The following is a 23,990-nucleotide window of genomic DNA, read 5'->3' on the forward strand; positions in this document are numbered from 1 at the left end:
GTTAAGTCTTGTTAGATCGCCTTCAAAGATGTTCTTGTATCTTTTTAACTTCAAGGCACTTTTCTTCGCCTCTAGTTACACAAATTGGTGCAAGGGTAGCAGACGCGTTAAGGCATCTAATGTTGAACAGGAGTACTTCGAATAGCTCCTGTTATTGACAATGTTGCTTGGGCTGTTTTGGTTTTGGTTTTAGGTCACCAGACTAGAGAGGCATAAGAGACTTTGGGTCTAACAACTGCCAGGTAAATCCAATGAACTATCTTGGGTTTTAGCCCCCCCATTTCCTTCGATCACTCTTCGACAGGCCCAAAGAGCAGCTGTTGCCTTGTTTACTACATGCTTTAGATGTTCACTCCAGTTCAGTTTTTTTATCTTGTATGATTCCTAAGTATCTCACCCTGGAGAATGTCAACTGAACCCCATCCAAGGACGATGCTTTGATATTGACATTTATTTTTCTCTTTAAAATTACAAGAGTAGTATTGGAGAGATTTACGTTTAGTCCCTCTCTTGTACACCAGACATGAGTATAGTTTAACGCTGTTTGCATTATGTTTTATAGCTGTTCATCATGCCTCCCTCTAACCACTTTAACGATATCGTCTGCATAGCTAATGACTTCGAATCCCATTGCCACCAATCTATTAAGCAAGTCATCAACTGCTAAAAACCACAGTAATTGCGAAAATACACCACATTGGGAACAGCCCTTTGACGTATTTACTTTAATGGTTGATTCGCCCAGTCTGGAGACAATCCATCGATTTCTTAGCACTGCAGTGATCCAGTTAACGATTGAGCCATGAAAGCCCCGTTTATTCATAGCTAACCTGATTGAAGCATGTGAAGTGTTATCGCATGCACCTTGAATATCGAGAAATGCACAATACGCTACCTCCTTGTATTTGATGTCTTCTCAATTTTTGTGTCAACGTGTGAAGGGCTGTGACTTGTCTTTGCAATAGGTAAACTTTAATTTATCTTTTATCCAGTATCTTTTCCATTATTTTGAGTATAATAGAGGTTAGGCTTATTGGCCTGTATGCTTTTGGTTCGGGATCCCATGAGTGCATCTTTTCTGTTCATAATGCGTCCAATATTTGTTCTCCATTGTCCCGATGAATTTTCATCAACAGCAAATGAGCCTGGGAAATGTTTTCCATCAATACTTCCAATGTTTCTGAGGGACTTCTGGTGAATGTGTCATTATCCTTCTAAACGTTGCCTAGGGTATTTGAGTGTTCCTTAGAAAGGACTTTTGGAAGCCTAGCCGCATCTGAAGTATTTTGAATGGTTTTCACATATGAATCTCCAATAACTCCGTTTGCTTTTCTTTATTTCAGTGCTATATTTGGTTGGGACATTTAAATATTGGCCCCAATAGCCCAATCTGAAATTGCTTCTGCTCTACTGAAGAGCATTGTTCCACCAAGGAACTTTCCAATTCATACTCCTTTCCCTTTGTGAACAACTTTCGTAGTATGATTGTATAATTACTCCGTGAACATTTTTCCGAGATGTTCCAGCTTTTCACAGGATTTCTTCTGAAATTCCTCTTGATAATTCTCCAATAAGTTATGTCAGATTTTACCTTGTTTCCGGTATTTCTATTGAGAAATTCATGCAAGAACACCGGGAGCAACTATTAAACGAAATCTATAAAGCGTCATCCATAGAATCTCGGGATAATTTCTGTTGGGGATTCCAAGAAGAGTTCTTGGAATAATTCCGAGAAAATCTGTAAAAAAACTAAATTAATCACTGCAAAAATCGATAAATAACTACAAGGAAAAGCTTGGAAAAAGCTCTGCACAAAGTTACTGCAAGAACTCAATTAGAAATATCAGTAAAAACATTCCTGCAATCCTGAATCGCAGAAGGCACTCCGGAACAAATCTGAGGAAAAGTTCAGGGTAAATTCTTAAAAACCTGCGCGACATCCTATGACCACCAGCAGAAGGGATTTCCTGACAGAAATCTCGGGATTAACTCCGAAGGGAATCTCTGGTGGCAGATTAAAAGAAATCCCACAAGTCATGTGGCACAAAAACCTGTAGGAAATGTCCCAGCTAAAATTTCTGTATAAATCCAGGGAGAAACGTTGGATGAAAGCTCACGGAAATTTCTTGAAGAAACTTCGGAAGAAATCCCGTTAGGATCTGAGGCAGATAATTCGTGAAAACCTCCTTCGCGAAATCCTTGGGGAGAAGCTCCGGGAGAAACCCTAGGAATAACTCCTGTGGCAACTCTGGGAGAAATCATGCAAAGATATACACCAGAAAAGAATCACATCGATACTGTTCCACACTGTGTGATGTGCATTTGCAATGCATCCTATAAGAAAAGGATTGTTTCGTCTTTTACAATATGAAATGAAATCAAGGACATCTGATGGAGGAATTTCTCCTGAATCTCCAGCAAAATACGCAGATGCCATATATATCTCCGTTAATCCTCGAGAAGTAGGAACTTCTGATGAACGCGATTATTGGTGAACATTTCATTCTCCTACATATGCCAATGATAGCAGGTTCACTTTTCTGGGATGCTTTAGTACCCATGTGTTGGTTTTGCGAGTACATTTATGTATGTATTTATGCATGCGGCAATATATTTATTTTTGTGAACCGTTTTCTTACTTTCTACAAAGGTTTTTCATGGCGATGGAAGAATTCTTAGCATATCGTTTCGATCTCGATGTATGTTTCAGTCCTGGAAAATCTTGATGAGTGATTTTTAATCCTATCTTATTGGTTTGTTTCTTCACATTTCCTGTTTGTATTAATCGAAGCCCCATCTACTATAAAAATCAGCTCGACATTTGATTTATTATATTCCTTTCTTTAATTCTCCATTTATCAGTATACAACTCTCCGTTTTGTCTTTCCACGAGTGTTAGAATCTCATCGATGCTCATCGGTATCTTCTCGTCTAAAGCAATTAGTTCCACTCCCCCAGTAATGCATAAGGAAGAAACTATGCTTTTCAATCAATCAGCAGTTTCTTGGTTGTTGCAGACTGGACCTAGATCTCGGCCCGGTCCTGAAAGAACATTGACGAAACTTCGGTTTAACTTTTTCCTTCTGTTGCTGAGCTGCCTTTGCCAAAATGGCTTTTCGTGTTGCAAGCAACTGTGTGACGAGAGTTCTACATCAGGGTAGTTCTTTAGTACTACCTGATCAGCTTGCATTTTGCTTTTTGTATTCACTGTGATTATAATGACTTTGCCTCTTGTGGAGTTTAAGGGTGTCGGGGTTCAACATTCACTTATTAAAAAAAATGTGGTAACCTACAGGTAGATGGAACTCTTGATTCAGGACTTCGAGACTTCAACACCAATAATCGAATACTTTCTCTCATGACAGCTCTGGTGTTTCAAGTGACCTCCAACATCAGTACCTACTATGATCTCCGCAGGATATCACCACACCTCCTATACGTTATCTTCATTTTATTCACCCTAATATCGTCTAGATTGTCATATTAATTCGTACAGATGAAAATGTTGAATAGGGGAATTTCATGAATTATATTTTTCGTTTTGTACGGACAGGAAATGTGCTGTTGTAGGGTTCCAATTACACTAAAACTGTTTTTTTTTTTCTCAAAAGATGTATATATCTCGTAGAACATATTTTATATCCAACGTCAAACAAACGACGCTGGTAACACTGGTTTGTATCCATGTCCTCCACTCACGCACTCTTCTCGGTTTCGCTTTGGCACTCTCTTCTGCATGGGAGTAATAGTCATCATCATCATCACCGTCATCAACCAGGCGATTCTCGCTCAACATCGCACTTTACAACTTCTTCTTTACGAGCGTGCCACTTCTTCGCCCTCAACTCTAGTTACATACAGCAAAGCTTCACTGACAAACCATTTTTCCATTCTTCACCTTTCCTTTCTATTTTCGTGTCTTCTACCGTCTTGTCCTACCTTCCCACCACCCCCAACAAAAACCCATGAATTACTACCAGCAGTACCAACACCCCCAACTACTAAGTTAACAAAGTACCAGAAACGAAAACCAGACACTCCCAACAAGCTCTGCTTGTACGTTTTGCTTTCGTTTATTGCATTCGTTCACACTGGTTTCATCGGAATATCGGTTCAATCACCACACCAACCAACCAACCGCACAAGCATTCCGCAATCCAGAAGAACGAAGCGAAAAAAAAAATCACTGTTCTCTAAAAAAAGAAACACTGCTCGAATTTCACGCACCCACCAGCATCAATTCCACTGCTCACTTTAGCCCCGAAAGTTCCACAATCGTTTGTCACTAGCTTCCACTACATGGCGTGCACTTTTCCAGCCGGAAAATCATCCCGAAAATGGGTGAAAAATCAAAATTTTACTGCCACTAGAGGTATCCACCACATCTCATATCCCTGTTGGCTCAAATGGCTTCTTCTCCAGTCAGTGATGCGAGCGAAAAAAAAACACGACACGACCGACCGACAGATTGACACGAACTACGGTTCTTTGCTTTCTTTCGCTTCGCCGTGGCGTTTTCTTCTTGTTGCGTGTGTGTACGGAGGAGTCAGGGTTGCCAGAATAGGTTGTTTTGACGTTTGTCGGCTACGAAATCATTTCAAAAACAAAAACTGGGCATGCAACGAAAAATTAGACTTTGATCGATAATCCCCAGGCAAAAACACAATGAATTTTTAAAAATTTAACACCTATGTATCGGAAAAAATATCTACGCATCGATACCAATTGAGAATACTATTGACTATAACAAACTTTTGAAAGATTGGTGAATATTAACCGCTCGGTTAGCCTCTTATGGAGTTATTCTGATGATGATATTTATTAGTCTATTTTACGAAACGACAACAGTGTTGATATTGATATTAACACTCACGGGCTTGGGCGCAACCTCCTGTCAAAATTTCATTCATGAAATGAGCGATCAGCTGATCCGAAACGTCTCGTAAAATGGCTCATTGATAAATAATCAACAGTCGAAATCAGGCCAAACATGTCTAAAGGTCCTACCTGCAGAAGAGAGACTCTCTTTGGTTTCCCTCTCTTTCGTTAATATCTCAGCTGTTTATTTACATTATGATTGTCTCCTTGCATTGAAAGATGGTCAAAACAATCGTCTTTTGATTTCTACTGCAGAAGTAGTTGAAATGTGTACCATTACATTGCAATAATTGAAAGAGAAAGTGAGCAAAGAGAGCCTCTCAAATGCAGATAGGACCTATTGAAATGTTTGGCCTGAAATATATTTCGTTAAGGGTAGTACGCACCTGATAAGTACTGTGGAAAAAGATAGGCCAAGGAACGGTCAAGAAATGATTTCGCTGTTAAAATTTCTTGAGCGGTCCGCAGCTGGAAAGAAATGAAAATAGTGTAACGCTCGTAACGCCTGCCGGGCAAATGAAATGGAGCTGTCACTTTTCCTTGCGGAAAAATATTCCGTTCAATTATTTCTCAAGAAAAAGTGTCATTTTTTCCCATACTAATCTGTTGTCAAAATTCCTTAGGTAATTAGAGGGATTTTTTCTGGAGTGCTTTTTTTACCAGGTGCATACTAGACTTTAACACACTTGTCTTCAACAGCATGGAAAGCAATTTTAGTATAATCGAAACCCTACTACATCACATTTCACATCCGATTAGAACGATGATATTTTCGTTCAAACGTTTCAGTTCAAAATAAGAGCATTGTATACATTTGTTCAGGCGTTTTACTGAGTATAGCGATACAGGGTGACATTGGGTATTATCGGCAGGTTTGTTCTCTTCGTCATGGGGGGTTTTTGTCAACCAAATTGCCTGAAATTTGGCCATATCATTCAGCTTAATTGGGAAGGATTTGAGGCCAGCTCTGAGTTCAATAGGGTTCAAAAAAACCCCCAAGACGAAGTGAACAAAACGGCCGAGAATAGGTAATTTCCCCTATGTCTGAATTTATAAAATGTGTAAGCAATTCACACAGTACCTAATTACGAAGATTTGGGCCATCCACATCTCGCTCAACATTACATTAGCAAAATTAATTGTGAGGTTTTTTTAGATATTTTCTAGATAGAAAAGAAAATTAACTGAGGGATTTTCTATAAAAAAAATCCCATGGTGTTCCAACAAAATTGTAGTACCAAGAACGCGAAATATTTTTGGAGGAATCTTATAGATAATTTATAAGAATCTTCTTGGACACGAGTGCCAACTTATTTGGTAGTGTCTTTAATAAAATATAATATAAAAAAATGAGAATCGTCTCGAGAATTCTCTCTTCTTCTTTCAGTTCTAAGCACCCATTGTGGTACGGAAGGCTAAATCGAAAGACCTCCTGAGCGATTGCCAGTCATCTCCTAGTTCTGTCAAATTTCTATCGTTTTCCATAAATTTCTTGTCGAGGCGGCACCGTCATGAGCCTCTGGATCTGCTTCTGCTGCGATGCACGCCATTGACACGCCTATACCTATAACATAGAGTGACAGTAGTGACATTAGGGGCCCAATTTCGTTTGATCCGCACATTTTGGGGCCGTTTAAACAAAAGAGTTGACAACAATGCCTGTCAGTGGGTTGGCTGCGATGTCCTGCTGATTTCCAATGTAACGCTTGTTTGCAGATTTTTTTCCCGCCCCTGCGTCAACTGCGGCCGACCCACCTCCAGTTTTGCTCCCGAATTTCTGTCTGACATCGACGATGGAGCTCCACGTTCGAGATCCAATTGTGAGGCCGAATTATATACCACAGACATATGTTGATGAAGACCTGAAGCCGTTGAGTGTTCTTCACACACCAAGTTTCACTGGCATGCAGCTGCACAGATTTCACGTTAGAGTTTAAAATTCTGATTTTGGTGCGCAAAAGCAGCCGTTGCCTTCTTGATCCATGCACCTATGTCGATCTTGGTGCCACCATAGACCGTCATTTGGCTACCAAGATATTGGAAGCTTTTTTCCGCTTGCCCAGCTACCGTTAAGCTGCAAGGGTTGACCATGTTTACATCCAACGATTTGGTCTTGTTGTTGATGGTAAGACCTGCTGCCGAGGAGCGATCGGCAAGATCCTCGAGCTTACTCTGAATAGCATATCAGAGCGTCGTTAAGCTAAGAGGGTAACGTCATCAGTCAGTTCGAAGTCATGTAGGTGCTCCATAGTAATGGGCTACTACAGCAACCCACAATTTGGTTCACGATCAATCGCACTAACCAGGATCTCGTTGATTATGATGAGCAACAGTAGCGGTGATTGTATACATCTTTGCCTCACTCCAGCAATGAACCGGATGGGGTCGCACAAGACAGCATTGCGCAGTATTCTGCACGAAAATGCCGTGTACTATGCTGTGTAACGAAGGATGATTTCAGAAACACATCCAATCGGTACAACATTGGTTACTAGAATGTCGTTCATCTGTATTTCTTCCAACACGCGAACCTTTCTTGACTCGGCTCAACCCGATACCACTACATTCACAGTACGTGCCTCGATCTTGACTCGTTCCATTGTCTCGTTTCAGACCGAAGCAAACTTTCGTTAAGTTTTGCATGTTCGTCACGTTTCCACGCTGATTCACTAGGGCTGTCCAAAACAACACGCTATTTCCAATACACACATAAATAAATCACAATTTTTAATTTACAATTTTAGCTGCATCCACCACACTGTGCTTCAATGAGGCCGATGGTTTTCTCAGGGACTCACTTGCGCCTGAGGATTCCCCACATGTCTTCGTGATTAAGTCGGTCGAAAGCTAGAAATAATCTTAGAATTCATTGATTTACTCCAAAATGATACGGAGCTGCCGCCGGAGAATTGCATTAATCCTCTCCTGTATCCGGTTAAGGTCACTTTGCAGAGGACTTTGAGAACGATACACAGCAACATGATATCCCACCAATTATCGCATACAGTCAGGTCACCCTTTTTGGGCGCCGTGCATCCAATCGACCGAAAATGTCACGGTTTCCCACATGTTGCAGAACAATTGATGCAGCAATTGTGCAGATACTACGGGATCAGCTTTGAGCATCTCGGCTGATATGCGACCGACCAACTAAGGCGGCTAAGACGTACTACTCGTAGAGGAGACGAATGTTGCCGGTATTTGCGGCTTTCTCGCCTTCGTCGGCTAGGGCGTCTGCCCACGCTCTTTTGTCTACCTACATGAGCACTTCACTTCCTTCTCGAGAGCCGAATAGCACTGACGAGCTACGGCTTTGACTCCTCGTGTTTTCACTCGCTCTGTCGCGGCTTTGGCGTTATTTCGCTCCTCAATCTGCTGCAGATGTCTTCTGTGATCCACTGCTTTCTCTGGCGTAGCTCACCCAAATTATTCTCACCGATGTCGATGAAGGCGTTCTTGATGGCGCTCCATTGATCTTCTACGCTTCCATCTTCCGGTATACCGCAGCACGGTTCTCTAGCTCCTCGACGAACGACCTTTTCAACGTCTTCCAGTCGGCGTGTGTTGGTACAACTTCAGTGGTGATCCATTTTGTGTCTCTAGTTTATAACACTTTTCTACACATCCAAATTAAATATATCAAACTGATCACGCATGCACCGTTTGGTCGAAATGAGTTTAGACCATTTCGATTGTAAACCAAAACCAATTGCTATGCTGTGACAAGCCGCATTCCAAGCCAGAATCGTAACGCAGGGGTATTGCCGGTTACCTGGTGCAGAACAGAAATGTGTACCGCTGACCACAGATTTTAGAATTGCCACCGAGTTTGTGTCGAGGCCTGATTTGATCTTCAAAAACAAGCTGGTGATTTGTTATCATTCCAGGAATTCCATCTGTAGATTTATCCACGAATGCCTTCTGTTGATTCATACAGATTCTTTTGCGAATTCCTTCTGGGCGTTTCTCCAGGAATCCCATCAGCAGTTCCTTAAGGAATTTAGTCTGTTATTCCTCCAAGAAGTCTGTTGTGTATTCATGGGGATTTTCGGCAGCAATATCGTTCCGAAAGGAAATACAAATCGGGCTACGCGATAACCCACGTGAAGGTTTTGTGATTCATTATGAGAAAGAAGCTCGCTGAAGTTAGTTGGGAATTGCTTCAAGCTTCGGAAATGGATGCTCGTTGATCATCATTTGTGGATCAACGAATGCTTCCATTCTGCTACACCACGCTGTGTATTGGGGTAATGCCTTTCTTGAATAGCCCACCTTGCGTAGAATCCAGCAGTAATTTTCTTCTCGATTTCGGCTGCATAGCGATCGCGTAACTCCAGAAGAACATCTCGTGCTTTGACAAATATCGGAGACGAACCTGGTTTCAGATTCATCGGCATTAGTCAGTCCAACCGGCTTTCCAGGAAAATCACTGAAAATTTCCTCATATTTGGTCAGCAAATCTGCTAGTTTGGTTTATAATAGGAGTATTGACTCGATGGACCTCAGCGCGCTGATGCACGCAATCTATTCTCGTCCGAAGATTCTCTGGCCACAACGTACACGTTCAGTCAGTGTGCTGTTGACTCGATGGATACCGGTGCAGGTAGAAGTCCAAGACAGTTTATGTCGAATTCGTTTATTCCCGATGGTGCACTGCACCGGTGTAGCAATTGACACCGGAAAAACGAACGGTTTCGGTGCAATTTGTTGACAGCTTATGATGGTATTAGTAAGAGCGCGTGAGAGCGTCAATGAAAACAATAAAGGATATCAAAAATGAACATAATCAATGTTTTTATGATTTCCGTGATGAATAAAATTATTTTTATTTATTTTTTACTTTCTATATACAATTTAACAATTTTAAAAGTTTTCAGTATTCCATTTGTACACGATAAACTTGTAATGATAAATGTTACTTGAAAATTGTTATGCAATGTTTTAACACTAATACATTATTTATCTTCTTCAAATTCTTGTAATATCATAATTTTTCAATTATAAGCAACTTATTAGAATTTAATAATTTCCGTTGCCCAATAAAAAAGGATGCTAACATACAATTGTAAACGATCTACGTGCACAAATATAACACAAAAATGTTAAAGGCAGTTCAATAGAAAACGTTTAGCTACAACGTAAAAAATTAAATAAATAAATGCTTTTTAAAACATAACGTTATTGAAACGCAACTTATATTAAAAACGCTTTAACCATCCTTTAGTGACATTTGTTTGACTTTCAATGTAATTCAAACATTCAATATTTGTTGTAAGAAAAAAATAGAATGTATGGTTTTTTAAACTGGTTTTACCTTCAAAATGATACTTCAGTAATATTTCAGTCCAATTTGAATTAATAGATTTGTATTCTATTCTGGGCGCAAAACTATATTACGTCATTTTTTCATATACCATAGATCACCATGCGACAGAAAATTCCAATGATTAAAATCATTAAAAGTAATCCACATATTTGCGATAATAAAAAAAGTGATGGGAAAAATATACGTTGAATCAACTCTTTGAAATTTCATGATACTGGTAAATTTTGAAAATTCCGCAGAAGTTAAAAGACGTGTAAATCATCTTGATAATCATCGATCAAGTTTAAATAATTTTTAAACGAACAGATTTGCTCTTTGGAAATTAATACTTCTCAAAATAAACGAATATCCAAGGAAACTGTTTACCTAATGCCGAAAAGAAAATCATCATTCCTACCAAAACAAAACTACGATACATGTTCAGCGATATACATGTATTGGTAAAACTAGCTTTGTACCTGCTACACCGCGCTCAAACTGGGTGTAGCATTTTCTTGCACCGGTGCCAATCGGGTGTCAAAACAGAACAGTACCTGCGAATAAACGAACGGTTTCGGTGCAAGTTTGCTACACCCGGTGGCAAAGCGGTGCAGGCGGTGCAAATAAACGAATTCGACATTAGAGGATGCCCAGAGTAGCGCATAAATCACCCGTCTGATGAAAACAACGAAAGTCCTGACTTGATTTACCTTATAGCTTCGTTTCGGAGATTATTCCACACAAAGCTCCGGTGTCCAGCTCAACTTGGAATGGTCGCCCGTCGATTATCACGTTGATCATTTTCTTTCCAGTAGCGATTGTATCACAGAACTGATCTGCACTACGACCGATTCGGACGCTCTTCGTCACGCATGTCCCAGTCCGATCCGATCGAGGAAACCACCGTATTTGCCGTATTAGGCAGAACTCTGCTTTAGACGTAAAACGAACTGGGCGCCATTGGAATGTAAAAAATGCGCCGCCAAATGTAACACACCAAAAAATAAGTGATTTGCAGGTGATTTGAGTGTTGCATGCGTCACGGCGTTTACTCGACGTTATTAGCAGCCATTCAATCGAATTAATACACATTTGTAAAATTCCATTTTTCAGCTATGCGTTACTGCATTGAAAATTCAAACGCCAGCGGCTGTTTTGTAGTTACGATAAAAGCCGGCACATTTTGCCCCAAAGGTACTCGCAATTTTGGACCGTAAAATACACGTTTTTACACTCAAAATGGCACTTTTTTGTGCAAATAAAAATTTCACGAGTGACCAAAGAGATAACCATACCAAGATATGCAACCTAACTCCATTTTAACCTTTTAAATGACTATACAAATTTTCGCATTTCCCGCATAAACGATAACCATAACATTTGCTTAACCACCCATTCGGAATACAATTCGAACAGTATGCGGTATTGTTGAACCGTCTACATTACGGTCCGTTTATTGTGTTGGTTTATTAGGGTTCTTACAACAGAAATGACTAAAATCGTTTTTTTAATTGTTTTTTTTTTTTTGGTAATTATTCTAGGGAATTAAAAATGCTATCGATTAGTGCAAAAATATCAATCAATTTTTTTTTTTAAATCAGGATTCCCCCTTGAAGGGAATGGACGGGCCAGGAATAGAACCCAGCAGGACCTTCTGTATTGACCAATCCAAATTCCTATGTGGTAGTGGTTTGTGTTCAGAATTTCCGTGTTAATCTATCTGTAAGAACTTTGTAAACATCTTTTGTTCTCACGTATATGGATAGGCTTGCATTAGGTTTCGTGAGACATTTTTTGGACAACTCAATACGAATCAGAAGCGGCAACTCCTGATAGCATCTCAGAAAAAAAAAACATTTGGAGGAATCCCATGAAGCACTTCCTGAGGAATACCAGAAGATACTCTTTGATAATAATCTGAGAAGGAAATTCTCCATGAAGGACAAATTTCGCGAAGCTCTCGAAATTTTGCAACGAATTTGCGATACTAAACAATATATTAACTGGCAACCCTAGACTTTCCAGTGTATTGGAAAGTTACTGACAGCACGACATGTCCATGTCATTTTCTTCAATTACATTCATTCTTGAAATTAATTATTCTCGCGTCTAATATTATAATTTTCTTGAAGTCTTTTCTACCTTAATTTAATTAAGTAAACTTGAAATTTTGAATTTCCTGTGCCTAATAACTTGGCAACACTGATTCCGATGCCCCTTTTCACAACACCCCACTCAGTCACTCACTGGACTGGAACAAATCGAGATTCTTTCACTTCAAAATGCTGCGATTGTTCAGATTCCGATGCAACTTACAATCACAATTCGCCACTTTAAAAGTAATAATTCACACTTTCAACACGACACTAGGATGCATATTTGCACTTTTCAGGCGAACGCGAAAAGTTTCTCCATTGAATCGCGACAAAAGTCCGAAAAATGAAACTAAAAAACCACCCGCGCACTCGACGTTTGTATAGAAAAAAACCGAACCGCACTGCTTGGCAACGAGAGAACAACTGAATGGGACGTCGCGACGTCGGTTCGTGAGAGGCAAGTGCAAAACGATTTTGAACATTTTGAACTAATGACGGCACTCACTGGAACGATGACGGTCAGCAACAGGCCAGGGTTGCCAGAAGATTTGAATGAAGATAGAAAGGTGGGGAAGGGAAAATGGTTTCGAGGATTTTGAGGATGCACATCGTAGTGCATTCAGAAAATGACAATCCTATATCGCTTTAATTTCTGCAAACCGTTGTTGATGTTGAATAAAATGCTGAAATTTTTCTGAAACGTCCAGTTAAGGTACATCCACTCACACCTTTGGAACTTGTTAGGAAATCAATTTAGATGTGTAAAATGCTTAATAATGCATATTGCTTCAATAAATTGAAAAACATTAACGTCAAAGACTTTTTTTTTTATTTAACCAAATGCATAAAAAGGGTGATGCCCACAAATTTTGAAGATTAAGTTTTATTTCCGTCTTTAAATAACATATTTTTGGAATTTACCTAAACATAACTGTTATGGTGTAGAATGTTTGTTAGAGTACGATAATTATTACAATTTAGCAATAATTTAAAACAAACCGAAATAGGTATAACATTTTACTTTGAAATTAATTTAAAAAATCACATTTATGCTCAGAAATCATTGGTCATTGCTTGATATGCCACGAAATCTCCTTCGCCGCACTCAATCTGCAGCTCCAATTTATCCCCTGCTTTGGCCGGTACGAACACAATCTTCCCGAACTCCAGCGGAACATCTCCGAGCCCCTCCGACTTCAACACCGCCTTCCCGGAACAAACCAACAGAATACATCCGTGCGGTCGATTCGTCACGCTGTACCGGGCGACCCCCGTCGGAACCTTAATCTCTGCCACGGCAAAGTCCGGCACCGTAGGAATGAACGTCCTGGTGTGGGGTTGTGCTTCTGGATCTAGCTGGACCGGTTGGTAGAGATTGTCCTGGGCTGGAGCGCCCGCGTAGCTGACCAACCGCAGCAGGGTGTCCACGTCTTTGAACTTGGGGGTGAGGCCGGCCCGAACCACGTTGTCCGAACAGGCCATGCATTCGATGCAATCGCCGGAGATGTACGCGTGGGGTACGTTGGCCGCCAGGTAGATTGCCTGACCGGGTTTCAGGTTTAGAACGTTTAGGAAGTAGATCGAGAGGAGGCCCACGTCGTTGGGGAAGTCTTTGTGCAACTGAAGGAATAAGTTGTCCAGCTCGGAGCGATCGGTTTTCGAGGTAATTTTGGCCACCATTCCGCTGATGCACTGCTCCAACTGTTCCGGCTTGCTGTGCATAAGCGAAGCGTAGAGATTCTTCAATGCGGATTCTCCGCCAGATTTGAGACTCTCGATTTTATCCCGGCCGAGTAAGGTTTCGATCTCTGGCCACGCCGAGAGAAGCCTGTGAATCTCCTCGTATGGACGAAAACCACACATGGCTTGGAAATCGGTTAACGCAATGGCCAGTTCCGGTTTGTGGTTCGGGTCTTTGTATACATCCGGAAATTGTGCGTGTAACTTTTCAGCTTCTTCCTAAAACAACAAACTTTCATTAGAATCATTCGTGGCAATCATGTTACGTGTCACTCTTACCAACCTTATTGGGATGCACCTGAATGCTAAGCGCCTTTCGAATACTCAAAACCTTGAACAGATAGGTCAGCTTTTCCTGGCCTACTCCAACATTACCCGCCAAATCCTGCCCTATGAACGCGCCCAATTCCTCCCCACTCCCCTTCACCAACGAAGGCCCACTGCAGTGATCACCCATCCACAGTTCCGCATAGGGCTTGCCCTTTTCCGGGGTAAACTTGTCGTCGTTTGCCGATGCCAACTTGGCCACGTACGAGTCCGCGTCCAGCTTGCCCCAGTCGTAGTTCTTCACGTTACCGATCAGCTCCATGGTTGGTGTTAGTTCTGAGTTGAAATTCTTTTTAATAAACCGGGACAAATCACGAAAACACAAGCAAGAGATTCTGATGAAACAGAAAGTGAACGGCAGGAAATCGGATGACCTCTGTTTGAACTCGCACCGTTCCGTTCACCACCCACCCACACCCATCCATTCGACAACAAACAACATTGATCGAGTGATGATGAAGGGGTGGCGTCGTGTTGTTTCTGTTGACGTTCCGCGGTGGGTGATGGCCATGCTGGCAGTTTCATGACGGAAGGACGACGACGCCGCAGTGCTGTGAGTTGAAGCCATGGCAGTGTTGCCACTTGTTAAGGTGATACGGGACATTGTGGTTTTCCTATTCATTTAAATAAAAAAAATAATGAAAATGCAGCTTCCGCTCGATAACTGGGCTTGACAACAGTTCAGTTAGTGAGCGCCGCATGATAACTGGACAAAGATGCCAACTTTACCAAACACCGTATCTAACAAAATCCATGAACGGAGAAAATCGAAGGGGAAGTTCGCTGTTCCCATAGTAAACTCATACATCGAACATTTCGGAAACGTAAAAAATCCGGGTATTTTTTACAAATCATCCCTAGTGAGTGAAACAAGTATTTCTCAACGAAATTCAGAGCCTCATGTGAAAATATCTTTTTTTTTTGTTTACATTTGTTACATACGGTATTAGCCTGTGCATGCCGGCAGGATCGACATACGAATGACACTGATAAGTGGAGCTTTTTTGTCGATCATTTAAAGCTTTCAACAGTGTTCGACATTCGATAAGAAAATCTTATTGGAATCGTAAACAACAGCTTTTCCTATCGAACCCTCGTTGACTGAAATTCAATTCAACCGTTATTTTAACTTTCAGATTATTATCAATGCTGCACCATTGATTATATGTACGTCGTTTTCAAAATTTGTTACTGATTTAATCTATATTCTATCTATATATATAAAAATGCAGTGGCATACGTGGGACCGCGCATAACTTGCGAACGGAAGGTCCGATTTTGGTCGTCTTAGTTTTGTTCTGTTAGTTTTCACCCAAGGAAGGTTTATGAGGCCTAGAACATGGACAAATTGAGAGTTTTCGAAAATCGATTTTCTATACTTCTTCCACCGGCTACTTGGGCTTGGCTAGAAACTTGAAACGTCAAAAAACGCAGTAGACAAGACAAAGTTTGCCGGGTACAGCTAGTAATTAATAAATTAATTAAAGACATTTTGTTAGATGGAGGTATTGTAACGACCTTGTAAATAATTAAATTTAACTTCCAACCGTTGAAAAAATCACCTTTCTAGTTTGCAGTTTTGCATTAATCGTAGTGTGGCCAGCAATAAAAAAACACCCGTAGAATGTCAATAGGGTACCCGGGTACCCAGGAAACTGAAATGATCATATCTCCGTCAATTTTCCACCGATTTTTTTTGGCTCATTCAACTCACAAACTCATTACCTATCGAGATAATATTTGGTTGGACCGGTCCGATCACCGTGGGTGAAAATCCGGATTCCGCCCATGTTTTTATACAAAACAATGCTCGGGATTTTCGGTAGGTTAGTAGCAATATCGGTATCAATCTTGCCTCAATTGCTTCAGCATATAGTGTCTGATCAGCCTGGGATCATAAAATGTGTTGACTTTGAAGCTGCGATTCCAGATCAGGCTTCCCGTGGGGGTTCTGGCTGGCCATGGCTACTTTACGGTATCCCAGGCTCAACAATGTGGGCTTCAATAAGCACATGCTCCCGAAAAAACGATGAAAAATTGACGAAGATATGATCATTTCAGTTTCGTGGGTACCCGGGTACCTTGGCGGCATCCCACGTAATAAAAAAAGCAAAAGCCACTCCCCTGACCTCCTCACTTGAAAATTCGGTCAACCCCATTAATAGATACATTAATTAGATAATATTTACGAGTTCTTGGATCTAGCAAAGTTTCTACTTCCTATTCTCAAAAATAATTTAAATATCGAGATTCAAAATCGAAAAAGGTACCCGGGTACCCTGCCGGTCACATAAGGGTTAATTTTAACGAAAAAATGTATTGAGAAGGATTGAATTTCCAGCTATTGTTATACTTGCAGTAACGTTACTGTTTCTAACTAATTTTGTTAGTTCTAATCTAATTTGATCTTCAATTATTTTTTCATTTAACGAACTAATCCTACCTTCACGTAAGTCTATTGTCGTCGCGGTTGAAACAATAATTTTTTCTTCAAATGAATATGTGAAACATAACGTCGGACGTAATGCGCTGGACAGCAGATCAGGCCCTCTATCCAGCGCAATATGTTCGAAGTACGTCCAACACACGTTTATCGAAAAAATCAATTTTCGCGTGACAAAAAAAAATCAAAATTCTATCTTCAAAATAACGGTTGAATTAAATTTCATTCAATGATGGTTCAATAGGAAAATCTTATTGAAATCTTATTGGAATCATAAATATACGATTCTAATAAGATTTTCTCATCGAATGTCGAACACTGTTAAAAGCTTTGAATGGTCGACAAAAAAGCTCCACTCATTAGTGTCATTCGTATGTCGATCCTGCCGGCATGCACAGGCTAATTTGTAAAGTTAGGCTAAAGATTGGCAGAGATCTGCTCCATGACTTCACATAGATTTAGTAAGAATAATTTAACTCAACTTTATTCATATGATCTATTGTTTTGTATAAATAAAAACAGCAGAAATAAATTGTCATTCCTTGTTCAGACTTTAACCAGAACGAAAGCGTTTTATTTCCACTTACAAGTGGTTATGGGCCCAGGATTGGTCATAGCCTGTTTGAAGAAGTTCATTTACGGTTTCGATTCGGTTTCGAAGACGAAATGATGATTTCAAGTGATAGGGTCCAGTGAAGCGGAGTTCAAAGTGGTACGATTCATGGTACAAGCGGAAGTACAAAGGCGGCAAATATTGGTGGAGGATTACCAGCTGATGGTGATGCGTTACGGTCTGGCGGATGTGTACGTGCCTATGGAAACCCTGTAAATCTGCCGAACATGGAGAAGCTTCATGTGGACGTGAAAATTATGCATCTTGGGCTTTTGCGATGAAGATGGCGTTGATTAGAGAAGGTTCCTGGTGATCGGTGATACCATCAGAAGGACATGAGATGGACCCGGAAATGAGTGAACGAGCATTAGCGGCGATCTGCATGTGCTTGGAGAAGAACAATTATAGCCTGGTGGAGAACGTTGAAACCGCAAGAAAAGCTTTGGGAGAAGCTCCCCAGAAGGCATTCTAGGATAACGGTTTGCTTCAGCGTTTCGGTTTGATGGACAAACTGACGCCCGTGAAGCGCGAAGAGATTGGATCCATTGAAGATTACGTTGATGAACTATTACTGGCTTGCCTTCATCAGGCTCTGAGAAATGCAATGCACCACAACAACTGGCAGTTAGAATTATTGAGCTACAGAATTATTTTTCACACTAAAGTTTCTTGATTCTCAGTTCCAAGAAATAGCTTCAAGTAGAATTCAATTTCACCTATATGTGAATACTATGGTAGTGCTTTGCTGGGCCCCAACCATACAGAGTAGTACAGCTCATGGGCGTACCCAGAGGGAGGCTAGATTATTTTTTTTTTAAATCGAGCCAACTAAAAGATTATACAAAGAGTTCCAGAAAAAATATCTCAAAAAATAAACTATTCTAATAATTAAGGTTTTTATCCACAAACCTTTTTTACTCGACAACCACAAGAAAATTCTCCAAGAGAATCACTTCAATCTTATCATAGAATATAACAATATAACAAGCTTGGTTGAATGGAAATTCCTTTAGGCATTTATTCAGGAACTTCTCAGTGATTCTTTCTGAAATTCCACAATGGATTTCTGCAGGAGATTCTTTTCGTGAATTCTTCTATGGACATCTTGCAGGGTTCCGATAGTAATGATTTCAGGGTTTGTTTTGAGAAATGCATCAAGAATCCATCCCACGATTACTACAGAATTTTTTACAGATACTTCTGCAAGGATGCATTAACGAATTCCTCCAGGAATTTTTCCATAACTTCCTTTAGTGGTTCATGGATTGCTCCAGAGAATTTTTCAAGAATTCCTCTATGGGTTTCACCAGACATTCTTCCTGGAATTTCTCCTGGGATATCTATAAAGGTTCCTCCAGTGATTGTTCCAGTGATTTTTTCGATAATTCCGCTAGAAATTTCTCCAAGGATTCCCGTCGATAAAAATTCTTTAAGGTATTTCTGTAAGTATTCCTGCAGAGATTTCTTCAGGAATTTCTCCATATATTCATTCAAGAAATAAATCTGGAATAATTTGAAGTGTTTCAGCTGGAATATTTTCCAAAAACCCTTACAAGAAATTTTACAAGAGATTAGCTAAAAATTAATCCAGGAGTTCCTCAAAACATTGTGCAAAACATTTTTTTGGGAGTCCTTTCAAAGATTCCAACAATAATTCGTCCAAAAATTATTTCAGACATGGATTTCATATTTTTTTCTACAGAAATTTTTCCGGGAATTTGATAAGAAAGCTTTCCTGGGATTTCCTAAACAATTCCTGATGGGATTGCTTCCGGGATTGCTCATGGGTTTTTTTCAGACATTCCTCCAGGTTTTCCTTCAATAATTCTTCCAGGGGTTCATTCGACAATTTCTTCTGTGTTTTTTCAGAAACAACTCCAGAGATTATTTCAAAAATTCCTCCAAGGATTACTCCAGGAACACCTTTTTGGGAATTGCTTCAGGGATTCCCCTTAAAACTAATCATGGAATTCCTTCAGAAATGCTTCTAAAGATTCCTGCTGAAATTCATCAAGGAATTCTTCTGGAGGTTCCTCCGTTAATCCCTACAGGCATTCCTCTAAGATGGATTCCTCCAAGAATTTCTGCAGGGCTTAACTCGTGAATTACTTCTGAGATTTTTTAAAGGATTCCTTCAGAAATTCCTCCTTGTATTCTTTAAAGAACTCCCCCAGGAATTAATTCAGTACTTCCTCCAGCAACTGTTTAGGAATTCCATTAGGAATTCCTCTTGAAATATATTCCGGGATTCCTTCTGGAGTTTTTTTTTCAGAAACTCTTCTTAGGATTCCACCAGAATTTCTCCAAGAATTTTATCTGCGATTCCTTCAGGAATTATTCCTGGTATTCTCACTAGATTCATCCACGAAATTCTTCATAAATTACTCTAGGATTTTTGTTCCAGGGATTCCTCTGGGAATTCCTGCAGGGATTTCTCTGAAAATTCCTCCAGGAATTCATCTAGAAACTCCTCCATAAATTCCACCAGAAATTCCTCTAGAGATTCCTTCAGGAATTCCTACAGGCAATTTTCTAGAGTGATCTCCAGGGATCAAAAATTCCTACACGATTTTTTTTTTAGAGATTCGTCCAAAAATCCTCCAGGGTTTGCTCAATGCATTCCTTCAGGACTTCAGATTCCTCCAGTAATTACTTCCGGGATTCTTCCAAGAATTCCACCAAGAATTTCTATAGAAATCTATCCAGGAAATCTTTAAGGGATTCCTCCAAGGATTTTTTTTCAGAGACTCCAACAGGAATTCCTCCAAAGATTTTTCCAGGAACTATCTCAGAGTATCCTCCAAGAATTCCACCAGTAATTCTACTAGGCATCCTCCCACATAATTTTCCAGACATTCTTTCAGGGACTCCTCCTTGGATTCTTGCAAAGATTTCTCCAGGATTTTTGATAACGTTTTTTTCAAAAATTCCACCAGATATTCCTCCAGGAATTTCTTCAGGGACTCCTTCAAAAATTCCTCCATATTCTTCCAGGAGTTTCTGCAGGGATTGCTACATGAATTCTTCCTGAGTTTCCTTCAGAAATCCATGCAAGCACTCCTCCAGGATTTTATCCAGGAAATTCTCTAGAGTTTCTTCGGAAAATTCCTCTAGGAATTTCTTTAGGTATTTGTCCAGGAATTTCACCAGGAAGCAATCAACGAATTCCATCATAAATTATATCAGAAATTCATCCAGGAATTTATCCAGGAAATCCTTCAGAGATTCTTTCAGAAATTCTTCCAGGATTTTCTGTAGGGATACCTTCAAGAATATTTTTAGAAATTCCTCCAAGAATTCTATTCCTCCAGGAATTGCTGGAATTGCTCTAGGAATGCCGATAAAAAATCCTCCTTCGAAGATTTCTCCAAGAATTCCTCCAGGAATTTCTGAGGGTTTTTTTTTCAGAAATTTATCGCAGGGTTCATCCAGAGATTCCCCGGCATTTATCCAGTAATTGTTGCAAGAATTCCTCCAGGAATTTCTCCAGGGATGTCTCCAGAAACTGCTTTATGGAATTCTCCAGGAGTAACCTCAAGAATTTCTTCAGGAATTCCTCCAGCAATTTCTATAGGAATTGATCCAGGAATTGCTCCTGGACATCCTTCAGAAATTATATCAGCAATTGTTCTAGGATTTTTTCCAGAAAATCTTCTTGCGATTTTTTTTAGAAATCCTTCCAGGAAATTCTCCAGGATTACCCTAAGTCATTTTTCAGGGATTCCGTCAGGCATTGCTCCTGAGATTTCTTCATGAATTGCTTCAGGGATTCCTCCAGGAATTTCTCCGGAGATTTTCCCAGAGAATCGTCCAGGAAATCCTTCAAAGTTTCTTCAAAAAGTTCCTCTAAGGATTCTTCAAGCAAATCCTCTAGTGATTTCTACAAAATCTCTTCCAGGAATTTCATCAGGCATACCTTAAGAAATTTTTCAGGGATTCCTCCAGGATTTTTTCTTGAGATCACTTCAGAGATTTCTTCAAGTATTCCTCCAGGGATTCCTCCAAAAATTCCGTTAAAAATTCCGCCAGTGTTTTCTCAAGGGATTTTTTTCAGAAATATAAAAACAATATAAATCTTACAGAACTTTCATCATGGATTCCTCCAGCAATTACAACAGGAATGCCTCTAGGAATTCCTCCAGACATTCCTCTAGGATTTTATCCAGGTATTTTTTCAGGAACTCCTTCAGGCATTGCTCCTAGACATTCTCCAGAATCTATGTTAGCACTTCCTATAGGGATTCCGCCAGGCATTTCTCCAGGAATTTCTCTTGAGATTTCACTAGGAATTGCTTCAGAAATTCCAACAGAAGATTCTCCATGAATTACTCCAAGGATTTTCCCATGAATTCCTCAAGAAAACCCTTCGAATATTCCACCAGGAAATCCTCCTGCAGTTCCTTAAAGGATTCTTCCAGGAAGTTCTCTGGGGATTTCTTCAGAAATTCTTCCAGGAAGTTCTCCAGGAATACCTTCAGGAATTTATCAGGGGTTCCCCCAGGTATTCCTCCAGAAATTCCTCCAGGGATTTCATCACAAATTTCTTCAAGGATTCCCCCAGGGATCCAGGATTTGCTTCAGAGGTTCCTGCAGGGATTTCTCCATGAATTTTTCCAGGGATATTCCCAGAGATTCCTCCTGGGAATCCTCCAGAAATTCCTCCAAGGGTTCTTCCAAGAAATCCTCCTGAAATTTCTCAAGTTTTTTTTTCAGAAATTTCTTCAGCGATTCCTCCCAGAATTCCATTGGAAATTTCTCCTGGATTTTTTTTTTCAGGGATTGCTCCAAGAATTCATCCAATAAATTTCTCCAGGAATGCCTGCTGGGTCTTATCTAAGAATTCTTCCAGGAATTACGCCAGGAATTTGTTCAGAAATTCCTCCAGGTATTTCTCCAGGATTCTCTCTAGAGATTTTCCCGGAAATTGCTTCGGGGATTTCTCCAGGAATTCTTTCAGGGATTCTTTCAAGAATTACTCCAAGGATTCCTTCTCAAATTTCTCAAAGATTTTCTTTAGGACTTTCATAAGAGATTGCTTTTGAAATTTTTCTAAAAATACCTTCCAGAATTCCTCCAGAATTTCCTGCAAGGAATCCTCCAGAAATTTATTGAGGATTTCTTCTAGGATTTCCTAATTAGATCTCTTCAGATATTTCTCTCGGTATATTCTCTCCTCCAGGTATTCCTGTAAAACAAACTTAACGGTTGAGATTTCGGTAAAACATTACCGAAGTCGGTGATTTTTTCTAACTGTGTACACCTCGATCAGCATCATTTTCAGATAAAATAAAACCTCAAAGACAATGAGAAAACTAAACTTAAACATATTAACATATAAACATGTTAAGTTTTATCACGTGAATAATATTAAAATTCAAAATGGCGGCTAAGTACAATATGGCAGCCAAAACAAATAGGCCAACTAAACTTTCATGACAGATAATGAGGATTGTTTCTTTCCGTAATGACACACACCTGGTTAAATGATACTTAAAAGTTTTATTATTTACATAAATATTACACAAAAACAAGAGAAAAATGGCTATACTATTACACTTTAGCTAAAATTTTGTAGGGGCAGGACACAATTGCATTCTCGGAATAGTCTGCAATCCATAGAAAATGCTTCCTAAACTAGTTGTTCAAACGGAACATCTGTTTTCAAGAAAAGATTTGGTAGATTCCATCGAGTTTTGTAAATGTCAGTTCTGCGATCCATGTTCTCTTTTTGTCAAATAAGGTCCACTACTCAATCTACTTCCAAATCTCTTCCATTTTAAGAAACAGACCTCCGATTCGCAACTGCCTACTGCGCCTCAATTAACCCTCGACTAAACCCCGTACAAAGGTAGTAAAAGTGTCACCCCTTTCCACGTGAAAATCTTTTTGAACTTTCCCCGGCATGGCGACGCTACGAAAACAAATCATGTCCGTGATTTTCCACCCAAAACCGGTACGGAGCGGTCTCACCCCTTGCCAGAGTGGCAGCAATCCGCGACTATCACCGTTTCGTTTGCACAATTCAGTGTCATTCGCGATGATAATCATCGCGTCGCATCAAAGTAGGCTTGAACCGCGGCGGAGCGCACAATGACAACTGCAGCAGCCTCACCATGGTTTGCTTGGATTGAATTTGCGCAACCGCGCGTGGAAACTGGTTTTCAGCGGGAAAAGGAAAACACGCTACGTCACCTGTACGAGGGGGTCGCGGGTTTCTTAATCACAAAATACGAAAAAAAAAACAGTTGAACTGGGAAGCGTTTTGTGTAATAGATGGTTATCTGGTACTAAATGCTCGTTGTTTTTAAAATTTCCTTTTTCTAAAAAAAAACATTTATAACATAGGGAAGGAAGGGGGAAGACTTAGAAATTACTTTTTTGAAAGAGACGATAGAACAATTTTCGTTACAATTTCTAAAACATTTTCAAACAAAAACTCAATAACGTAAAATGAGGGATGAAGGATGGGTGGTTGATTGGAAAACGTTGAACATAACCTTGCTAGAGGGTGTCAATATCATCGGTTTTTGTGTGTGGTTTGCGCAGGTGCCGTGGTGACAATATAAAAATGTGTATAATACAATGAGA

General features: G+C 40.0%; 2 protein-coding genes across 16 annotated transcripts in view; both read right to left on the reverse strand.

The window, feature by feature from the left end:
* The window catches only part of LOC109415434 (protein lap4), a gene marked incomplete at its 3' end in the record, with an annotated part of 212,425 nt that extends 199,756 nt beyond the window's left edge, over nt 1–12,669 (reverse strand). For 6 of the 15 annotated variants that reach the window (XM_062843739.1, XM_062843743.1, XM_062843742.1 and 3 more), the window contains 1 exon segment: nt 4,228–4,557. 15 annotated transcript variants of the gene reach the window in all.
* A 422-nt stretch (nt 12,670–13,091) lies between these two features.
* LOC109431143 (mannose-6-phosphate isomerase) lies at nt 13,092–14,791 on the reverse strand. Its single transcript, XM_019707339.3, has 2 exons — nt 14,303–14,791; nt 13,092–14,238 (listed from the first exon to the last, which is right to left on the reverse strand). The coding sequence occupies exons 1-2, from the start codon at nt 14,606–14,608 to the stop codon at nt 13,333–13,335; spliced, it is 1,212 nt and encodes a 403-aa protein (XP_019562884.3). The 5' UTR covers nt 14,609–14,791; the 3' UTR covers nt 13,092–13,332.
* Between the last annotated feature and the right edge of the window lie 9,199 nt (nt 14,792–23,990).

This window comes from Aedes albopictus, unplaced genomic scaffold (assembly GCF_035046485.1).
Source record: "Aedes albopictus strain Foshan unplaced genomic scaffold, AalbF5 HiC_scaffold_5, whole genome shotgun sequence".
NCBI lineage: Eukaryota > Metazoa > Arthropoda > Insecta > Diptera > Culicidae > Aedes > Aedes albopictus.

Excerpts from the sequence above, each read along its gene's own strand:
- LOC109431143 (XM_019707339.3), bottom strand. The coding sequence starts at position 14,608 with ATGGAGCTGATCGGTAACGTGAAGAACTACGACTGGGGCAAGCTGGAC. Across the intron at positions 14,239-14,302 it reads TTCAGGTGCATCCCAATAAG|GAAGAAGCTGAAAAGTTACA; the intron begins GTTGGTAAGAGT and ends TTGTTGTTTTAG.